General features: G+C 45.3%; 1 protein-coding gene across 2 annotated transcripts in view; it reads left to right on the top strand.

Moving 5' to 3' along the window:
* Positions 1-21073, top strand: part of TMEM232 (transmembrane protein 232) — a 129595-nt gene that overhangs the window by 47061 nt on the left and 61461 nt on the right. For both annotated transcript variants that reach the window (XM_061623796.1, XM_061623791.1), the window contains exons 3-4: positions 1327-1438; positions 4704-4809. In XM_061623796.1, the coding sequence (XP_061479780.1) occupies positions 1327-1438; positions 4704-4809 (218 nt within the window). The remainder of the gene's footprint in view (positions 1-1326; positions 1439-4703; positions 4810-21073) is intronic.

The following is a 21073-nucleotide window of genomic DNA, read 5'->3' as shown; positions in this document are numbered from 1 at the left end:
ATCAAATTTGGCTCCAGATGAGTATTTCTTTGGAGGGCATTCCAGATGTAGCCTGCCCCAATTGAGAAAGTCTGCCTAACCTCAGAAGAATCAGGGACTTAGAAGAGGTGGCCAGTGGCGTCACTAGGGTTGGTGTCACCCGGTGCGGCCCTCAGCGCCTTGTCCCCCGAGAGTGTGAGCGCGCGTGCAGCTTCACATAGCACACTGCCAAACAACAGGGCCCGGGAGCGCGCTGCTGCCTCGCTGCTGCTGCTGCCGCCACCTTCTAACAGCCGAGGAAGGCAGCCAGCGCGGCACGTTGGAGCCTAGGCGGTGCCTGGGGGGGTGGCTCTGGGTGTCACCCCCATCTGGAGGTGTCACCCGGTGCGGCCCGCACCTGCCGCACTGCCCCAGTGACGCCCTTGGAGGTGGCTTTGGGCAGGCCAATGTGGTAGAAGTTAGTCTTTAAGATGCCTGGTTCCCAGGAATAGCTATCTACTGTTCAGTAAACCTCCTTGCTTATTGATGTGTCACAAATCCAGCAGTCTTTTGGAAACTTCAAAACTGGAACTATGCCTGATTTATAAAGGAGCTTGGCTTTGTAATTTGTTTCTTCTGAGTGTGTTATCACACACATCCCACCCCTAGCCCTGTGGTTATGCTTTTACTCCTCTGGCTACCTGTTCAATGCAGACCTGGAAGAGATTTTGAACTGGATTGAATCCAGCAGTTACATAGGTCTGCTATCCTTCTTTCTTCTGGCTCTCCAAAATGTTTGGATCAGGACATAAGCAGTATGGATATTCAGTAGGAGTGGAAATGCCTGTTGCAGCAACTTCTTGATATTCTTTTAATGGAGTTGGAGCCCTGAGGGCAAATGCCCTCTTTGTTTTACAGATAGGCCAGAAAAATCCATCTGCTGATCTTACCAAGGGTTAAATGTTGAGAGTTTAGAACAGGGATGGGAACCTGTGGCCCTTCAGATATTGTAGTACTCCAACTCCCGTCAGTCCAAGCCAGTGTGGGCAATGGTCAGGAACAATGAGAGCTGTAGTCCAGTAAAACCTGGAGAGTCACAGTTTCACCACCCCTGGTTTTAGAAACATATTTAATGTTTATTTATTTATTAGATTTACAAATTTACAAGTTTACAAATTTGTGGAGAGCATTAGCAAAAGTAGCGTAAATTGGGAATATAGAAAAATATTCTACACTGTACATTGACTCAGATAGGGTTTTTAACATTAAAACTAACTTTTCATTGTTATTTTTTATACTTGGAATTTTTATTTCATTTATTTATGAAATGCCAATTAAACTGAAATTCTTGACTGGATTCTTTATTAGAAACCCATTTGAACTTACAGAAGAATTTATTGGGGATTTCAATTATGCATTGAAAACAGAAAGAAAAGAAAAATTCATAGAGCTGGCTAAAAAAATGCTTGCCAGATGCAAGGTTTGTATATACAAGTGCTTAAGGATTTCTAACGGGACATCTGTTGATCTTAAATTTCTGCTGTAGTGTTTAATAGTTAAGAATTAATTTAAATATTTCAAATGCAAAATGTTCATTATTTGCTTTTTAAAAGTAACCTTTAAATGTAGGTGACTGTTTTTCATAGTTTTTTGTAAAACACTATTAACAAGAATGCCATTCTGATCTGAATTTTATACTATGTATGCTGTGTTCTGAATAGTTCTTATTAAGAATAAAAGAAAAGAAAAAAGAAAGGTAATGTGTCGAAACTGAGTGTTGCAATAGTATTGTAATAGAATAGTAATCGAATGTAAAGATATTTTAAAAGCAACAACACTGTCATTCAGTAAACACAATTAAGAATGCTGTGGGTCTAGAGTAATTTTTATCACTCTTCTAATGAAACGATTATATTTTTATACTTTTTAATGCAAGCTTAAGAAGCTATTTGCATGTCATGTGGTTCTGCATGAGGTTTTCTTGTAGTATATCTTCCCCTTCCCCTTCATTTGGCAAGAAGAATTTTTGCTGATATAATTCAGCAGTAAACTTTCATAATTGGCACAGTTAAATTGATATCATAGACTCCTAGTGAGATTTGGCAGATTTTGGATAGACCTTCTGTCAAGATTTCTGATAATATTCATGGAATGTATTGAGAAAACTAAAAAATGAACACACAAAATTGCAAACATCTATATAGTTATTTATTATGTTTATATAACATGTCTTCAACAAAATTACAGAGCCCCACTGAAAGGCTGAGTGAAAAAGAATGTTTTGCAATATTTTGTAGAGGTTGCTAGGCTCACGATCATAAAGCTGTCCTGGGGTTGAGAATTTCACAATGTGGGAGCCACCACTGAAAATACCCCATTGTGCACCCTTGTATAGTCTGAAGGCACATGAGAGTACCCCCTTGTTGAAGTGAAGTGGGTCTGGGTCTGGGTAGTATCTGAATGGGTATCTGGATGCCATTTTGGGTTCCTTGATTGAAGAAAAGTGGGGTATAAATGTAAGAAAATAAGCAATCAATAAATAAAATTTCCTATAATGAAGAAATCTCAACCAGTGCTTTCTCAGCATTTATCAAAGGAGGAGTGGTGGAAATATATGGCAATTTCCTTATATATGCAGGACTCTGTCTATAAAACACCCCCTCAACCATGTGTACAGTTCTTTGGACCAGATCTCATTGCAAAGAAGTAACAGTGGTATTTGTTATAGAATTGTTAGGTGTGCCACTGTGCATTCATTGTTAATAAACAGGAGGCTCTATAATGTATCTACTGAAGTTTCCTTCAACTTAACTTTTCTTCAAGGGCAGAACCATGTAAAATCTATTATAGCACTTAATCTTTGAGGGTACAGATGCATTGAGGTTGTTTTGTCAGTTGTCAGGGATGATGAGGTTTGTAGTCCAAAACATCTGGATGCCACCACATTGGCTACCTGTGAGTTAGATTCAGGAATGTTTGTGGAAGTGGTCCTGTCTAAAAACTAGGCTTTAGTGAGACTTACTTTTGGGTAATTGTGCATAGAATTGCATTACATGTGATTTAAAATATTTTGATCAATTAAAAGGTGCTTGTGACTATCTGGGGCAGCAGGTCTTATATTATTATAAAAAATAGAAAACACCTTGATTCATCCACCACAAGCTCTTTCCTTCCATGGCATTTCGGAAAACAGCAGAGATGAAGGGGTGTATGTGTTAAAATTCATTCGAGCATGACAGAACATCAGTGGTGGCAATGGAAAAAAGGAAGACGTATCCACTAATCTTCTGCTACTGGGAACAAACTAATTTGTTTGAAACCTGGTTGCAGAATGACAGTCAATACAGCACGGTATTCTTGTGGGTTTTTTTTTTTAGCATCAATGGCTTGTTAGTATTTTAAAAACAAATGTGATTTTGGTCCTTTTGGAACTATTGCTTTTATTCACATCCAAATTTAACTGATGTTTGATTAAAATTCACATGATAGATATATTTAATTGGGTGACAACCCTAGTAAAGACACTGGAGCGGAATGAAAATCTGGGAGATTCTCCTAGCACATTACAGATTTGAAGATTCTGCCAAATCTGAAATTTGGCAGTAGTTACCTTTAATATTTTTTGTTCCAATTGTACCAATGATAATTTGGACAGAGATGAAAGTCTCATTAGTGCCGGTAGCCAGCAGATATTACTGGGTGAAATTATAGGCTGGAATCCAGAATAAAAATAAATAAGGTTGCTTCGGTAAAATAGGTCCCATTGCTCATACTGTACTGAGAACTAAGGACCTGCAACAGATAACAGATTCAGAGTTCCTGTGTAATGGAAGCAAACAACTTTAAAGACAATTGTTGTAACAAAATATCCACAGAGATAATATCCATCAAATGGTTTGTATGAGATATCTAAAACAAATAAGAAATTGCTAAATTGAAAATTATTGAAGTATTCGTTTTGTGTAGTTTTTTTCTGTGTGTGGTGGTGGTAGGGGTAATCTGTCAGACCTTCAGTTTTATAAAAAGAAGTACAGTATAGGGTTGGAAGGAGCATCAACTTTTTTTTCATGCAGGCTTTGGCATTTTTAACCTTGCCTCCTCTTCTGGCAGGTTAGAAAAAAAATGACGTGACAGAAATTATATAAGTGTGCGTGGGAATTTTCTGTTGATTATTTGGCATATGCTAATTCATTTAAATAAATGCAAAGACAAATGAATAGCATAGAGACTGGAAAAATATTTATCTCCTTTTCTCAGGTTGGTTAAATTCTATCAAGATGGAAGCCTGTGCACCATATGACTTAAAAATAACATCTATGGCTCCAACCAAATTAGTTTTCAAATTATAAACTTAAAAGACTTGCCTGTGGGACAAGATACATTTTGGTGGGATTGGCATATTTGATTTTGCAGTACTTAGATGCTAGCACAAGAGCTGTCTTCACAACTTTGCTCCATTTATTACTGTGATACAGAGCTAGTAATTAATTGCTTTTGTTACAAGGTACTTCGGGTAGTAATAACAGTATAATTAGAGCCAAGCACTTCTTATTTAAGTGTTAATTTGAGGGATTAAACATTGCTACCTTGTTGGCTCCAGCTATTATGTTTTGTATCAGCAATCTCTTAATATCACTGTCTTTAAATACGCACAAACTTCATTCTAAGTAAATTGACTTTTAAAAGGATTTTAACATCTCAAGTTTTTTCAACCTTTGTCTCCTTACCTTTTATATTCCAAACAGAGACGATCAGGTCTTAGTACATTAGGTAGTGGGAAGTATGTGGATCTTCCTGTAGCATGGACTGAGGCAGTTATGTTATCTCAGTGCAAAGGAGAAATTCACGAAGGTAGGTTTCTTTCAAATTCTTTTTACTTGTTGTATTTTCTTCGTTTTCTAAACAAGCACCTCAAAAATTATTAGCACTGGAAAGAAAATAAAACTATTCTCACAAAGAGATTTTTGACACAGTATATAAAAATATTGTCTTTGGATAAGGTTTGATGTCAGATTTTGCATCAATTGACCTGGCTTTTCGAATTATTTCTATGGATACAAGCATGTAATAACACAGAGTAATATCCAGCATTAGTCCTACTGAGTATGACTAACATTGGATGTCCCCATTCTGTTAGACTATTAGTCCAGTGCTGTTAGCAAAATTTAGACCCATCCTGGACATTTAGAATAAAAAGCTGAAAATTGCATGGTGTGTTCATTTGACAGCAATGATAAACATACATCAAATCCCCAAAACTCCAGCTTGGTTTTTATTGAAACTTCCATATTGGAAAATCACAGATTTATCTCTGTTAATATAAAAACAACTTGTCTCTGAAACTAATGTGACGTGGTGGAAACTAATGAATTGAGCCGCAAATGCACTCTGTTAAAGAAATCAACTCTTCACCATGGGGACAAAACTTGAGGCTAAGAACATAAGAACATAAGAAGAGCCTGCTGGATCAGGCCAGTGGCCCATCTAGTCCAGCATCCTGTTCTCACAGTGGCCAACCAGGTGCCTGGGGGAAGCCCGCAAGCAGGACCCGAGTGCAAGAACACTCTCCCCTCCTGAGGCTTCCGGCAACTGGTTTTCAGAAGCATGCTGCCTCTGACTAGGGTGGCAGAGCACAGCCATCATGGCTAGTAGCCATTGATAGCCCTGTCCTCCATGAATTTGTCTAATCTTCTTTTAAAGCCATCCAAGCTGGTGGCCATTACTGCATCTTGTGGGAGCAAATTCCATAGTTTAACTATGCGCTGAGTAAAGAAGTACTTCCTTTTGTCTGTCCTGAATCTTCCAACATTCAGCTTCTTGGAATGTCCATGAGTTCTAGTATTATGAGAAAGGGAGAAGAACTTTTCTCTATCCACTTTCTCAATGCCATGCATAATTTTATACACTTCTATCATGTCTCCTCTGACCCGCCTTTTCTCTAAACTAAAAAGCCCCAAATGCTGCAACCTTTCCTCGTAAGGGAGTCGCTCCATCCCCTTGATCATTCTGGTTGCCCTCTTCTGAACCTTTTCCAACTCTATAATATCCTTTTTGAGATGAGGCGACCAGAACTGTACACAGTATTCCAAATGTGGTCGCACCATAGATTTATACAACGGCATTATGATATCGGCTGTTTTATTTTCAATACCTTTCCTAATTATCGCTAGCATGGAATTTGCCTTTTTCATTGTGCTGTCCACTACAACCCCGAGGTCTCTCTCCTGGTCGGTCACCGCCAGTTCAGACCCCATGAGCGTATATGTGAAATTCAGATTGTTTGCTCCAATATGCATAATTTTACACTTGTTTATATTGAATTGCATTTGCCATTTTTCCGCCCATTCACTCAGTTTGGAGAGGTCTTTTTGGAGCTCTTCGCAATCCCTTTTTGTTTTAACATCCCTGAACAATTTAGTGTCATCAGCAAACTTGGCCACTTCACTGCTCACTCCTAATTCTAGGTCATTAATGAACAAGTTGAAAAGTACAGGTCCCAATACCGATCCTTGAGGGACTCCACTTTCTACAGCCCTCCATTGGGAGAACTGTCCGTTTATTCCTACTCTCTGCTTTCTGCTTCTTAACCAATTCCTTATCCACAAGAGGACCTCTCCTCTTATTCCATGACTGCTAAGCTTCCTCAGAAGCCTTTGGTGAGGTACCTTGTCAAACGCTTTTTGAAAATCTAAGTACACTATGTCCACTGGATCACCTCTATCTATATGCTTGTTGACACTCTCAAAGAATTCTAATAGGTTACTGAGACAGGATTTTCCCTTGCAGAAGCCATGCTGGCTCTGCTTCAGCAAGGCTTGTTCTTCTATGTGCTTAGTTAATCTAGCTTTAATAATACTTTCTACCAGTTTTCCAGGGACAGAAGTTAAGGTTACTGGCCTGTAATTTCCGGGATCCCCCCTGGATCCCTTTTTGAAGATTGGCATTACATTTGCCATTTTCCAGTCCTCAGGCACGGAGGAGGACCCAAGGGACAAATTACATATTTTAGTTAGCAGATCAGGAATTTCACATTTGAGTTCTTTGAGAACTCTCGGGTGGATGCCATCCGGGCCCAGTGATTTCTCAGTTTTTATATTGTCCATTAAGCTTAGAACTTCCTCTCTCGTTACCACTATTTGTCTCAGTTCCTCAGAATCCCTTCCTGCAAATGTTAGTTCAGGTTCAGGGATCTGCCCTATATCTTCCACTGTGAAGACAGATGCAAAGAATTCATTTAGCTTCTCTGCAATCTCCTTATCGTTCTTTAGTACACCTTTGACTCCCTTATCATCCAAGGGTCCAATTGTCTCCCTAGATGGTCTCCTGCTTTGAATGTATTTATAGAATTTTTTGTTGTTGGTTTTTATGTTCTTAGCAATGTGCTCCTCAAATTTGTTTTTAGCATCCCTTATTGTCTTCTTGCATTTCTTTTGCCAGAGTTTGTGTTCTTTTTTATTTTCTTCATTCGGACAAGACTTCCATTTTCTGAAGGAAGACTTTTTGCCTCTAAGAGCTTCCTTGACTTTGCTCGTTAACCATGCTGGCATCTTCTTGGCCCTGGCGGTACCTTTTCTGATCTGCGGTATGCACTCCAGTTGAGCTTCTGATATAGTGTTTTTAAACAACTTCCAAGCATTTTCAAGTGATGTGACCCTCTGGACTTTGTTTTTCAGCTTTCTTTTTACCAATCCCCTCATTTTTGTGAAGTTTCCTCTTTTGAAGTCAAATGTGACCGTGTTGGATTTTCTTGGCAATTGGCCAGTTACATGTATGTTTAATTTAATAGCACTGTGGTCACTGCTCCCAATCGGTTCAACAACACTTACATCTCGCACCAGGTCCCGGTCCCCACTGAGGATTAAGTCCAGGGTTGCCGTCCCTCTGGTCGGTTCCATGACCAACTGGTCTAGGGAATAGTCATTTAGAATATCTAGAAACTTTGCTTCTTTGTCATGACTGGAACACATATGCAGCCAGTCTATGTCCGGGTAGTTGAAGTCACCCATTACTACCACATTTCCTAGTTTGGATGCTTCCTCAATTTCATATCTCATCTCAAGGTCTCCCTGAGCATTTTGATCAGGGGGACGATAGATCGTTCCCAGTATTAAGTCCCTCCTGGGGCATGGTATCACCACCCACAACGATTCTGTGGAGGAGTCTGCCTCTTTTGGGGTTTCGAGCTTGCTGGATTCAATGCCTTCTTTCACGTATAGAGCGACTCCGCCACCAATACGTCCTTCCCTGTCCTTCCAATATAGTTTATATCCAGGGATAACCGTATCCCACTGGTTTTCTCCATTCCACCAGGTCTCGGTTATGCTCACTATATCAATGCTCTCCTCTAAGACCAAGCACTCCAGTTCTCCCATCTTGGTTCGGAGGCTCCAGCATTAGCGTACAGGCACTTGTAAGCAGTGTCTCTCTTCAAGTGTCTTTGGCACTTGTGGTTAGGCCTGTGGTAATTTTGCTCTTCTGAATTTATATCCTGTGCCCCTGCTCTCACAATGCCTACTTCTAGGCCTACCCCTTTTAAAATTTCATCATTTCTTTGGTCTTTATCCCAGGGGGGAGGTTTATTCCGAACCGGACCTTTCTCAGCTCCTGTCGGGTTTCCCCCCTCAGTCAGTTTAAAAGCTGCTCTGCTACCTTTTTAATTTTAAGTGCCAGCAGTCTGGTTCCATTCTGGTTCAAGTGGAGCCCGTCCCTTTTGTACAGGCCCGGCTTGTCCCAAAATGTTCCCCAGTGCCTAACAAATCCGAACCCTTCCACCCGACACCATCGTCTCATCCACGCATTGAGACTGCAAAGCTGGGCCTGTCTGTCTGATCCTGCGCGTGGAACTGGTAGCATTTCAGAGAAAGCCACCTTGGAGGTCCTGGCTTTCAGCATCCTACCTAGCAACCTAAATTTTGCTTCCAGGACCTCACGGCTGCATTTCCCCATGTCGTTGGTGCCAACGTGCACCATGACCACTGACTCCTTCCCAGCACTGTCTTCCAAACTATCTAAACGACGGGCGATATCCGCAACCTTTGCACCAGGCAGGCAAAACACCTTGCAGTCTACACACCCATCAGACACCCCACTGTCTATGTTCCTAATGATCGAATCACCTACTACAAGGATCCCTCCACCCCCTGGAGATATATCCTCGGCCCGAGAGGATAGCTGCTCATCCCCCAAGGTATGGGTCCCTTCTAGGGGATCGTTTCCCTCTTCCTCAGCTGGATGCTCTCCTTCCCCGAGACCATCGTTCTCCATGATAGCAGGAGAGCTATCATCGTTGGAGTGGGACACAGCTATAACGTCCCTGAAGGCCTCCTCCACACACCTCTCTGCCTCTCTCAGCTTTTCCAGGTCCGCCACCTTGGCCTCAAGGAAATGAAGTCGTTCCCGGAGAGCCAGGAGCTCATTGCACCGAGAGCACACCCACGACTTCTGTCCAACAGGCAGATAGTCGTACATGCTGCAGGCGGTGCAAAACACTGGAAAGCCCCCACACCCCTGCTGGCTTCTTACCTGCATAGTTTTGTTTAAAGTTTATTACATCAATGGGTTGGAGACTGCGGTTTAGCTGAGGTCAGGGAACAGACGGGCAGAGTAGGGGGCCCTGGCCTCCTCGCCCTGCTGCCGAACTCGCTCTGCTGCTTAACTCGCCTTGACGCTTCGTCAGCTGGGGCTCCCTCTAGCTCGTGGAGCTAGTTTCAGAGGGCTCATCCAGACGACTGCAAAATGTGTGACACGCGTGCTATATGTGTTTATTACTTTTTGATCATCCAAATGACGTTGTGCGCTGTTACGCATTTTCACGGGTTAAATCCGCTCCTTCCAATACCGGCAAAAATGCGATTTGCTTTTTTAAACCGGTAATCATCCGCTGCAATATTAGGGGCTCGGATGCAAAACTGCGGTTTATAGAGATGTAGGCGGTCCATAGGCGTGTCCCAGTACCCCTTCCGTCTTTACCATCCAATCATGGATTTTCACTTGTGCGCATGTGCGCAAATGTGTTTGGAAAAGGCCAGGAAACTGAACCAATCAGAGCCACAGGATGTTACGTTGTACTTCTCAGATGCAGAAATGAGCATTTCCGCATTTGCACACAAGGAGGTACTGCACTTTACACAGCCACGTTGTAGGTAGGGGAGAAAAAAGTGGTGGTTGCCAGCCTAATTCATCTTTCCACTTCTGCACAAGCTAGCGAGGGGTGGCAGGTCGCAGTGGACCGCCGGCCAGCTGGTCGTCAGCCGCAGCTCGGGTCACTGCACTGCCCAGGCTGATGGAAGCCAGGAGCAGTAGCCATGACAAAAGGCTGGGGGGGCGCCAAGCAGCCCACCAGCTGATCACCGGCCGCCTCACAGCTGATCGGTTTGCTGCACTGCCCCGGCAGCAAGCGGCAGTAGCCACAAGAAAACCTCCTTTGCTTCATGCTGGCTCCAGGGCGAAGGAGATCGGCACAGATCTGGCCCTGAGCACCACGCTCTACTGGGCTTTTAAGATCTTTTAGGGTTTCTTTTTCCTTTTCTCTCTCCCGCCCCTTTCAAATTATTTTGCCCCTCTTAAGGATGAAAGAAGGAAGTTTTTTCTCTCTCTGCAGAGCTGCAGAGCTGCTGCTACTGCCTGCTTGTTAATTTCACATTGAAGTGGATCCCAATCCCTTTATGTGCGTTTGGCAGAGCTGCTGCTGCTGCTACTGCTTGTTAATTTTGGAGTGAGCGGAAACATTGTATCCAAGGATAATGATCCCATCCCTTTACGGCATTCTGCAGAGGGGCTGCTGCTGCTACTACTGCTTGTCAATTTCACATTGAAGTGTAAACAGTTGCAAAGTATAACGATCCTATCCCTTCATGCAAGAACTAATGTTCTCTTTCGCTGCTTGATGTTTAACTCTTATGGCAGTTTGAATTCATGAAAGGGAAATATAGTTATGTACAATGCAATAGGAACCCAAATAGTAGCTGGATATAAGCTCTTATTGCATGCAGGTTTTTTCTTTTTTTAAATGTATCTCCAGAAACGTTAACATGAGTAAAGGTAGAAAAGCATGCAGTTGGTTTTGCAAAATATCAAAAATATGAGCTAACAGAAATACAAAAATACAAATGCTCCAGAGTGGTGAGTGGCAAAGAACTCCATTACAGCCACAGGAAATTCAAACTTTCGTGCTCGCATTTTGTGCTTCGTTGCAAAGGGGGAGAGGAGCACATGTCATTTTTTGTGGGCCAATTGGCTGATAGGGGGTGGTCTTACAGGAGGAGCTGGGAAAAAGCAAAAAGAATATACGGATCTTCCTGCTGCATGTGTGGGCACAAAAAAACCATGGGTTTTTTTTCGGGAAAGAGCGAATAACAGGCAAAGTGAGGACTGTCAGATGACAAACCGAATATGGAAAACGTGGAATATCCCGCTCCGTTTGGATGAGCCCAGAGTTTGCTTTGCCATTTGGAGCTTAGTTTTGCTCTGGAGATTGTTCAACAAGATAACTGCCTGTGAGTTGTCCCTAGTCCTGCAGGTCTTGTGTCTGACTGACTCTTTAGCCCTGTGCAATAGTAATGTGTTATGTACGTATCTTTAGGAGAACAGCAAAGATGGTGACAGGCCTGGAGATCAAAGTTCTATGAGGAAAGACTGAAGGAGTTGGGTATGTTTAGCCTGGAGAAGAAAGTATTAAGAGGTGATACGGTGCTATCTTCAAGTGTTTGAAGAGTTATTGCATAGGTTTTTATTTTTTTATTTTTTATTTTATTTATATCCCACCCTTCCTCCCAGCAGGAGCCCAGGGCAGCATGATGATGGATTGTTTTCTGTTTCTCCAGAGGATAGAACCTAAAATCAGTGGGTTCATATTATAAGAAAAGTGGATTTAGACTAAAAAATTGTCCCATCCAGAGCCGAAAGAATGAGGCTGGAGTGTGTGTGCAAGTAAATCTCATTTTATTAGAGTAATGGATACATCAAAAGCATTGTGCTTCATAGGAAACCCTACGCTAACTCACTAGAGTCCCTAACTATACTCTAGACATGCTCTGCAGCGTGTGAAGGAAGTTGACTCAACGACCCCCCACTGGGAGCGGCAGGCTTATATAGGAAATGTTTTCGAATGTAATCTCTGACTCCTTCGTAATTCCTGTCTTTGCCCTGTCCGTTTCTCGCGGCGACGGGAACGAGGAGACAGGGGACGCGCATCCAACAGCTCATCTGAAGACACCTGCTCCCGAACAACGGGCTCGAGGTCACGGGCCTTGCCTCACTGGAATCCTCCTGGGAACTGCTTGGTAAAGGAGGAGCTGGCACTGACTCTGAAGCTTCCCCCCACAAGTCCTGTGCATCAACTGGGGGCGGTGCACTCGGCTCCTCGGAAAGGGCGTTACTCGTGGGAACTGGCTGGAGAGCAGGCTGCCCCCCCCACAACAATCCCCAACTCTGCTTCTTCTGGGTGCGGAGGTGCCTGAAACTCATGCCTTCCCCCTTCCTGTCCCTTCTGAGTTGGCTGCAGTGCAACATCATCCCCCCCTCCATGCTTTAACCCTTCCCACCCCTGAGGTCTAGGTTTCTCTGGATAAGCCTCATGGAATTCTCTCACCAAAGTTGGAGCGTGCACATTCTCCTCTGTTTCCCAGGAACGTTCAGTTGGATCGTACCCCTTCCAGTGAATCAGGTACTGAAGACGCCCTCGGCGTTTTCGCGAATCCAAAATCTGTTCTACTTTGTATTCCTCATCCCCCTCTACCAACAACGGCGGTGCGGGCTCCACTCGCGGACAGTGAGGGTCGGGGGCAGCGTCCTTGGTCAACAATGCCCTGTGGAAGACTGGGTGCATCTTGAAGGTGGGCGGCAATTTTAGTCTGTAAGCCACGGGGTTAATCTGAGCCTCCACCTCAAAGGGCCCTACACGCCGATCCTGCAGTTTACGACACCGGCCAGGCATAGCTAGGAAACGTGTAGAGATCCAGACCTGGTCTCCCACTCGTATGAGGTCCCCCTCTCTCCGATGCTGGTCAGCTGCACGTTTGTAATCCAGTTTGTCCTGTTCTAGTTGCTCTTGGAGTAGCTGTTGCATAGCGTGAAGTTCCTGCAAGTAATCCTCAGTGGCTGGGACTGAGAGACTGTCTTTTGGGGCAGGGAAGGCTCGGGGGTGGTAGCCAAAAAAAGCGAAGAAAGGAGTCTGTTGCATGTGCAAATGCACAGCATTATTATAGGCAAATTCTGCTAAATGCAGGTAGGACATCCAGTTGTCCTGCTGATACCCCACAAAACAACGTAAATATTGTTGCAACACTGCGTTGACCCTCTCGGACTGCCCATCCATTTGGGGATGATGGGCAGACGACAGTCTCAGCTCACTTTGCAGCAACTTCCACAATGCTTGCCAAAAACACGAGGTGAATTGTGTGCCCCGATCGGAAACCAGGCTGTCTGGCAGACCGTGCAGCCTATACACATTTTGCACGTACAACTTGGCAGTGTCTTGAGCGCTTGGGAGCCCTGCGCACAGAATGAAGTGAGCCATTTTCGAGAAGGCATCAACGACCACCAAAACTGTGGTTTTCCCCTGCGAAGGTAGAAGGTCTGTTATAAAATCCATAGTAATCATTCGCCAAGGTCCTCCTGGAGTAGGAAGGGGTTCCAGTAGCCCCGGTGGCTTCCCAGTGGCATGTTTAGCCCTCATGCAAGTGGGGCAAGAGCAAACGTAATGCTCTACGTCCTTCTTCACCTTGGGCCACCAGAACTCCCGAATGACAGCTTGAATGGTCTTAAAAACCCCGAAGTGGCCTGCCGTGGGGGCGTCATGGCACTGACGTAGTACCCTCACTCGCAGTTCTCCGGGGGGCACATAAACAGCTTCCTGATGGTGCAGTATGCCATCCTTCCATATAAGGTCCTTCTGTTCTGCCTGGGGTGACGCGCCCTCTTCGACCCGCTGCTCCTGCACGAAAGGGTCCTGTTGTTGTGCTTCACGCACTTCAGCTTCCCAAGAATCTTGGCAGGCCCCTACTACTTCCCGCTCGGGAGGGATTATGTACTGTAACGGTCTTGGGGTGGGATCCCTCAGAAATTCTGGCTTCCTTGAGAGGGCATCAGCCCGCTTATTCTGTGCTTGGGAGATATAATGAATTTTGAAATGGAACCGTGCGAAGAACTGAGCCCAGCGCACTTGCCTCTGATTGAGTTTACGGGCGGTATGAAGACTCTCTAGATTACGATGGTCCATGCGCACCTCAATTTCATGCTGCACCCCTTCCAGATGGTGTCTCCAGGCTTCAAATGCATCTCTAATGGCTAATAGCTCCTTTTCCCACACAGTGTAGTTTTGTTCAGAGTCGGTTAACTTTCTGGAAAAGTAGGCACAAGGCATCAGTTCTCCCCCTTTCTAGGCCAGTTGCAAAAGAACCCCTCCAATCGCGATGTCCGACGCATCCGTCTCTACCACAAAAGGGAGCGCCGGGTCGGCATGCTGTAGTATGGGTTCGGTAGCAAACCTTCGCTTCAGGCTCTCGAAAGCCTCTTGTGCAGCTTCTATCCATTGGAAAGGTCCTGAGCCCTTCAGGCAATCCGTGAGCAGTGCGGTCTGATGGGAGTAGTTGGCTATGAAACGATGGTAGTAATTCGCAAAGCCCAAGAAGCGTTACAAATCCTTCTTGGTCTTGGGGGGTTGCCACGTGAGTACACAATGAACTTTTTCTGGGTCCATTTCTACTCCTGCTGGAGAGATCTGATACCCCAGAAAGTCCAATGTGGTTAGGTCAAACCCACACTTTTCCAGCTTCTCGTAAAGACGGTGTTCCCGTAACTTCTGCAGCACTGCATGCACATGCGAGTCGTGTTCCTCGGGAGTATTCAAATAAATCAGGATATCATCCAAATACACTATCATAAAGCAGTCCACAAAGTTCCGAAAGATGTCATTCATAAAATTTTGGAAGACTCCAGGTGCTCCCGACAACCCGTATGGCATCACCAAATACTCAAACTGACCGTAACGGGTCTTAAACGCAGTCTTCCATTCATGACCTGCCTTAATCCTCACCAAGTTGTAAGCTCCTCTCAAGTCCAGTTTCGTGAAAATTTTGGCGGAACGCAACCTCTCCAACATTTCCCTAATGAGCGGTAGTGGGTAACTATTGGGGATAGTGAGCTGGTTTAGGGCTCGATAATCATTACAGGGACGGAGCTCCCCCCCTTTTTTCTTCATAAACAGCAGGGGTGCACCAGCTGGGGACTGTGAAGGGCGAATGAAGCCTTTCTTCAAATTGGCGTCCAGAAACTCCCTTAACGCTGCCAACTCTGGTTCAGATAGAGAGTAGATCCGCCCGGCGGGGATGCGTGCCCCAGGCACCAAATCAATGGCACAATCATAGGGCCGGTGAGGAGGGAGTTGCTCCGCTTCCTTTTTATCGAAGACATCCCGAAAACTCCCATACTTGGTGGGCAAAGTTATCTCCCTTGGGGGAGACGCCCCTGCCAACACCTGTGGCTCCTCTTCAGGCTGGCAATGTTGATGGCAGTACTTGGAGGTAAAAACCACCACAGCTTCATCCCAAAAGATTGTGGGGTTGTGCCTAACCAGCCAAGGCATACCCAACACCACCAAGAAACGCGGCAAGGACGCCACATAGAACGACAGGTCTTCCTGATGTCCAGGGACCTTCATTTCCATGGACTCAGTCACCCGAGTCACCCCCCCTGACTTCAGAGGCCGACCATCTATAGTTTCCACTGCCAACGGCTGACTCAGTTCTCTTGTGGGAATAGCGTGGTGTAGCGCCAACTCTTGTTCTATGAAACAAGAGGATGCTTTGCTGTCGATCATAGCCTTGGCTGAGAAGCTCTCGTCTGAGGATAGGGTGATGCAAATGGGCAACAGAAGGGCCCCTTAGGAGGGAAGGGGTCGTAACAGAGGCTCAGTGTCTGTAGCACCCCCAACTCTCTAGCCTCTACGAGAGCTGGGATGTGAAGTTTTCCGGCGGCTGGGATCTTCCGGTTTTGGCTGCACAATTTCTGGTGAGGTGTCCAGACTTTCCACAATAGAGACACAGTCCTTCCCTCCGGCGTCTTTCCCTCTCCTCCTCTGTCAATCGCGGTCTAGCCCCCCCAATCTGCATGGGCTCCTCTCACAAGACAGTAGGGATGCCAGGATTGGGCACGGGGCACGCACGGGGCAGCGGAGCAGCAACCTGACTCCCTGAAGGCTCCATTCTTCGCTCCAACTTTCTTCCTTCTAAGCGGCTGTCTACCTCCAAACTCAGTTGAATCAAACCCCTCAGTGAGTCGGGATATGTGGAGCACGCCAGTTCATCCAACACTTCTGGACTCAGTCCATTTCTGTAGAAGTACATCAAGGCTGGGTCATTGTACTCTGTCTCTTGAGACAAAACACGAAAAGCATGTATTGCCCTACAGACCCCCTTCCCTGTCTCAGGGTCCCTAACTGGCGGGCAACCATCTCCTTCCTCTGGGGGTCTCGGAACATGTCCCCCATCGCATTCTTGAAGGCATCAAACTGGCGCAATATCTGGTCATTGCGAATCAAATACGGGGTGGCCCATTTTGCCGCTTCCCCTTCCAATAAACTGATGATGAACGCCACCTTCGCGTCATCAGTTGGGAACTCAGCTCTGCGCACTTGAATGTACAACTCACATTGGGCTAGAAATGTGGCAAACTGTTCACTCTGGCCCCCGTATCACACGGGGAGCCCCACTGGAGACTTTACAGGGGCTGCCGCCCCGGGAGGCGCAGCCTGGACTTGGGTGACCAAGGCATGGAGATTCTGGTTATCCACTTGCAAGGCTTGCGTTGCGGCTCTGAGGTTTTGGTTCTCGGCTTGTAGGGCTTGCGTAGTCACTCGGAGGTTCTGAATCTTGGCATACAAAGCTTCCATAGTGATAGGTACTCCCCCTCTTGCTCCGTTCTGGTCCATGTCATCCGCCATGGGAACAGGTTCAAGTAGGGATGGAGGTTGAGTCAATCTGTCCCGTCCAGAGCCGAAAGAATGAGGCTGGAGTGTGTGTGCAAGTAAATCTCATTTTATTAGAGTAACGGATACATCAAAGGCATTGTGCTTCATAGGAAACCCTACGCTAACTCACTAGAGTCCCTAACTATACTCTAGACATGCTATGCAGCGTGTGAAGGAAGTTGACTCAACGACCCCCCACTGGGAGCGGCAGGCTTATATAGGAAATGTTTTCGAATGTAATCTCTGACTTCTTCATAATTCCTGTCTTTGCCCTGTCCGTTTCTCGCGGCAACGGGAACGAGGAGACAGGGGACGCGCATCCAACAGCTCATCTGAAGACACCTGCTCCCGAGCAACGGGCTTGAGGTCAGGGGGCAGTGCCACACTGGAATCCTCCTGGGAACTGCTTGGTAAAGGAGGAGCTGGCACTGACTCTGAAGTTTCCCCCCACAAGTCCTCTGCATCAACTGGGGGCGGTGCGCTCAGCTCCCTGGAAAGGGCGTTACTCGTGGGAACTGGCTGGAGAGCAGGCTGCCCCCCTCCTGCACGATCCTGCTCAGACACAACAATCCCCAACTCTGCTTCTTCTGGGTGTGGAGGTGCCTGAAACTCATGCCTCCCCCCTTCCTGTCCCTTCCGAGTTGGCTGCAGTGCAACAAAATTAGGAAGAACTTCCTGATGACATGAGCTTTTTGATGATGATCTCTTTCATTATTGGTGGTTATGTTGTAGTAGAGGATTCCCGACATTGGGGTGGTGGTGAAGTAGATGCCCACTAGGCACATTACAATTCTGACTATGTGATCACATACCTGCCAGTCCCACTCCAACTGGCATGCATCAGCTGTAATTTTTACCCAAGGCTCTATGTATTTACATCACAATGCACATAGCCTCTGAAGGCACAATATGTTCACTGCATTTTTACAACATAAAGGTTGCATGTTCAGAGTCTGTGCACATCACAGTGTGTGTGTATAGGCCCCTGGACAGACACAATAATAATTGTGTGAAGACCATTAGGCAAAATCCTAATCCCCTCCTCAATGTATACATTTCTGCTCAGCTTGACAGTCTTCACAGGGCTCTTGACTTGTTTGTGCCTCTACCACTGGCTGATGCTGACTGTATCTTGTAGGCTTCACTTGAGCAAGACACAGAGACTATAGCTGCTGGAATCATTCCAAAAGCCACTCCACAGATGAAAAACCTGCAGTGGAATCAATCAGCTTTATTGCATATAGCCATAGGCCTTTGCACAGTACAAAAAGGTTAAAATAAACAGTCAGATAAACTCCATAGGAGCTGGGAGGGGTACAATATTACGACGAGCACATATCTGTAAGGGACTTGATGTAACTCGACCTCAGTTTTTTTGCGGCTAGGGCGAAATTGGCCACTGGGACTGTAACTTGTTTAAAATTATCAGCCAGTAACTCTACTACCAAATCCGGGGGGGGTGTCCCCTGGGATGGGCAGGTATAGCTGGCCAAAAATTTCCTTCTAGGGTCCTCATACAGGAGACAAAATAGGAGATAATGGACAATGTCCTCTATCTGCTTGCAACCAAAAATGCATCTCAGCTCCTTAGACGGAATTCCCAAATATCTCCCATCTAGGTAAGCTGAGGGCATCAACTGGAATCTAAGTTCTGTAAACGATCTACGTAGATGGGCGCACGTCAACACATTAAAATATTGTGGTTTAGCATGGTTAGGCTTGAGTAGGGGCAACCAGGGGGAGAAAGGGGCTACCCCAATTGTTGCCTGGTCTTGGCATGCATTGTGATCGAAAACCCAGTTCTGGAGCTCAAGTTGGTTAAAGCTTAAATACTTTCCCAAGGTGAGATTGTAGATCTTTTATTTTTCTTGGCACAATTGGGCCCAGCCCCCAATCCCTATGTTGTTCGTTCCAGCAAAGTTTGGCGAGGGAACGGTCATCCATATTGGATAACCTTTGCCAGTATCTAAGATATGCTAAGTCTGCTTTTGCCGACAGGGATGGGAGGCCAAGCTCAGCTCTTAAATGGGCTGATGGGACACCTTGGGGAAGCCCCAGGATCTGCCTCATAAACTTGTTTTGGAGGACATCTAACATGTATTTAGCTGATCCCCCCACAGCTCTACCCCATACAGAATTTTAGCCAAAATTTTGACCGCAAAAACTTTGAGCATCGGGTTAATTAGTTGCCCTCCTCGGGTGTAAAAAAACCTCCTAATTTGACCGGTTGCTCTGGCACATGAGAGTTTGGTTACCTCTAGATGGTACTTCCATGAGAGATTATCACTAAAACACAAGCCCAAATATTTAAAGGAGCGCACCTGTTCCAGTTGTTGCCCATTGAGGGCCCAATTGGATTTGGACTTTTTCTTCCCAAATACCATTATCTTGGTTTTAGAGTGGTTAACAAGCAAATGCTGCTCCTTACAAAAGTTCCCCAATAGAGCCAGCATCCTTTTTAGACCAATTTTATTCAAGGAGTGTAGGACCAAATTGTCAACATAAAGCAGTGATGAGATCTTCTGGTTCCCGACTGATGGCAGGAAAAAAGCAGGAGAAGCCATCTCTGGGATAATATCATTTATATAAAAATTAAACAGAAATGGTGCCAAAATACAGCCTTGCATAACTCCTCTCTTGACCTGAATTATTCGGGAGAGGGCACCGTGCAGACCCAGACGGACCTGGAGGGAATTAGCCTGGTGTAAGGATAGAATTAACCACAGCAGCCTTTTATCGATGTTAGTCTGGCCCAGCTTGTGCCACAGTAGGTCCCTGTCAATTAAATCAAAGGCCGAGGTAAAATCTATGAATGCCACTTATAGGGTCTTATTTGGACCCTTGATGGTTTTATTTATTAAGTGGTGGAGAACAAATGCATGGTCTACGGTACTCCTACCCTTCCTAAACCTGGCCTGTTCTTCATAGAGAATGGCATGTCTAGATTACCATGACAGTAATTTGTTCAAGAGGAAGCACCCATACAGTTTGGATGTCACGTCCAGGAGGCTGATGGGTCTGTAATTACGGGGATCCGAAAGATCTCCTTTCTTAAAAACAGGCACCACAATACTGGAATGCCAGCCTGGGGGGATGTCGTCAGTGGAATTAATATGTGTAAATAAAATAGCTAAGAGAGGGGCCCACCAATTGATGTCTGAAATAAAGACCTCAGGGGGCATCATGTCTTCCCCTGGGGCCTTACCGGAACGAAGGGTCAAAATTAAGTTCCCTATGTCCGAGCTAGTGATGGGAGGCCAAGGTGGAACAGAGAGAATATTTCTGGGAGGTGTCGGGAGTACAGGTAACTTGCTTCCAAAGATGGAATGGAAGTGTGAAACCCAGGTTTCCGGGAGGATGGGGGGAACAGACACAAAATAGTTCTGGGTAAGGCCCCCATGAATCAACTTCCAAAATTCTGGTTTGTTCCCTTCAAGTAAAGCCAAACCCAGGGCCTGCCAATTATTAGCAAAGAAGATCTTTTTTTTCTCCTTAAGCAACGCCTTAAACGCCCTTCTGTGTAATAGCAGGCGATGGGTAGCCTCTTCTGAGCTACCTCGCTTTGTAATTCTGGTTAAGGCGCGCAGCTCTCTTTTCTTTACTTTACAGTCCTTATCGAACCATGACCTGGGGCCACTTGGAATTTTGTCTAAGACAGTCATGGACACTAGAGGTCTGAGTGCTTTAATAATATTCTGGTATAACCTTGGGATGGCCTCCGGGGTTACAAAGGCCGCTTGTCGTAGCTCTAGAAGTGTGTTAGACTCTAGCATCTGACCTACATCAGCGCCAATTTCCAAAGACCATTTGAGGTGCTTCGCTCCTTGCAAACAGCCAGGCATTATGGCACTGTGCCTTTACCACTGGCTGATGCTGCTGAAAAACCTGCAGTGGAATTAGCACTCTGCCTAATGCCTTACATTTTGATATTTCATTTTTTGCAGTTACAAGACCATGTATATTCTGCATTCCTCATGATTTCCCCCCCAAGTAGCACAGCTTTACAAGCTCTTTCCAAAATTAGACATTAATTGGGTGTAATTTAAAATGACATTTTAAACTTTGAAGTAATTTGTCTTCAATAATGGCATGTTTTAGGTTTCCCCAATTATTTCTATGAATAAGATAGCATGATATTGTTAGTTTTAA

The sequence above is a fragment of the Rhineura floridana genome, chromosome 1 (genome assembly GCF_030035675.1).
Source record: "Rhineura floridana isolate rRhiFlo1 chromosome 1, rRhiFlo1.hap2, whole genome shotgun sequence".
Classification (NCBI taxonomy): Eukaryota; Metazoa; Chordata; class Lepidosauria; order Squamata; family Rhineuridae; genus Rhineura; species Rhineura floridana.
Note: the sequence above shows the minus strand (reverse complement) of the source record. Positions and strands in the feature narration are given on the sequence as shown.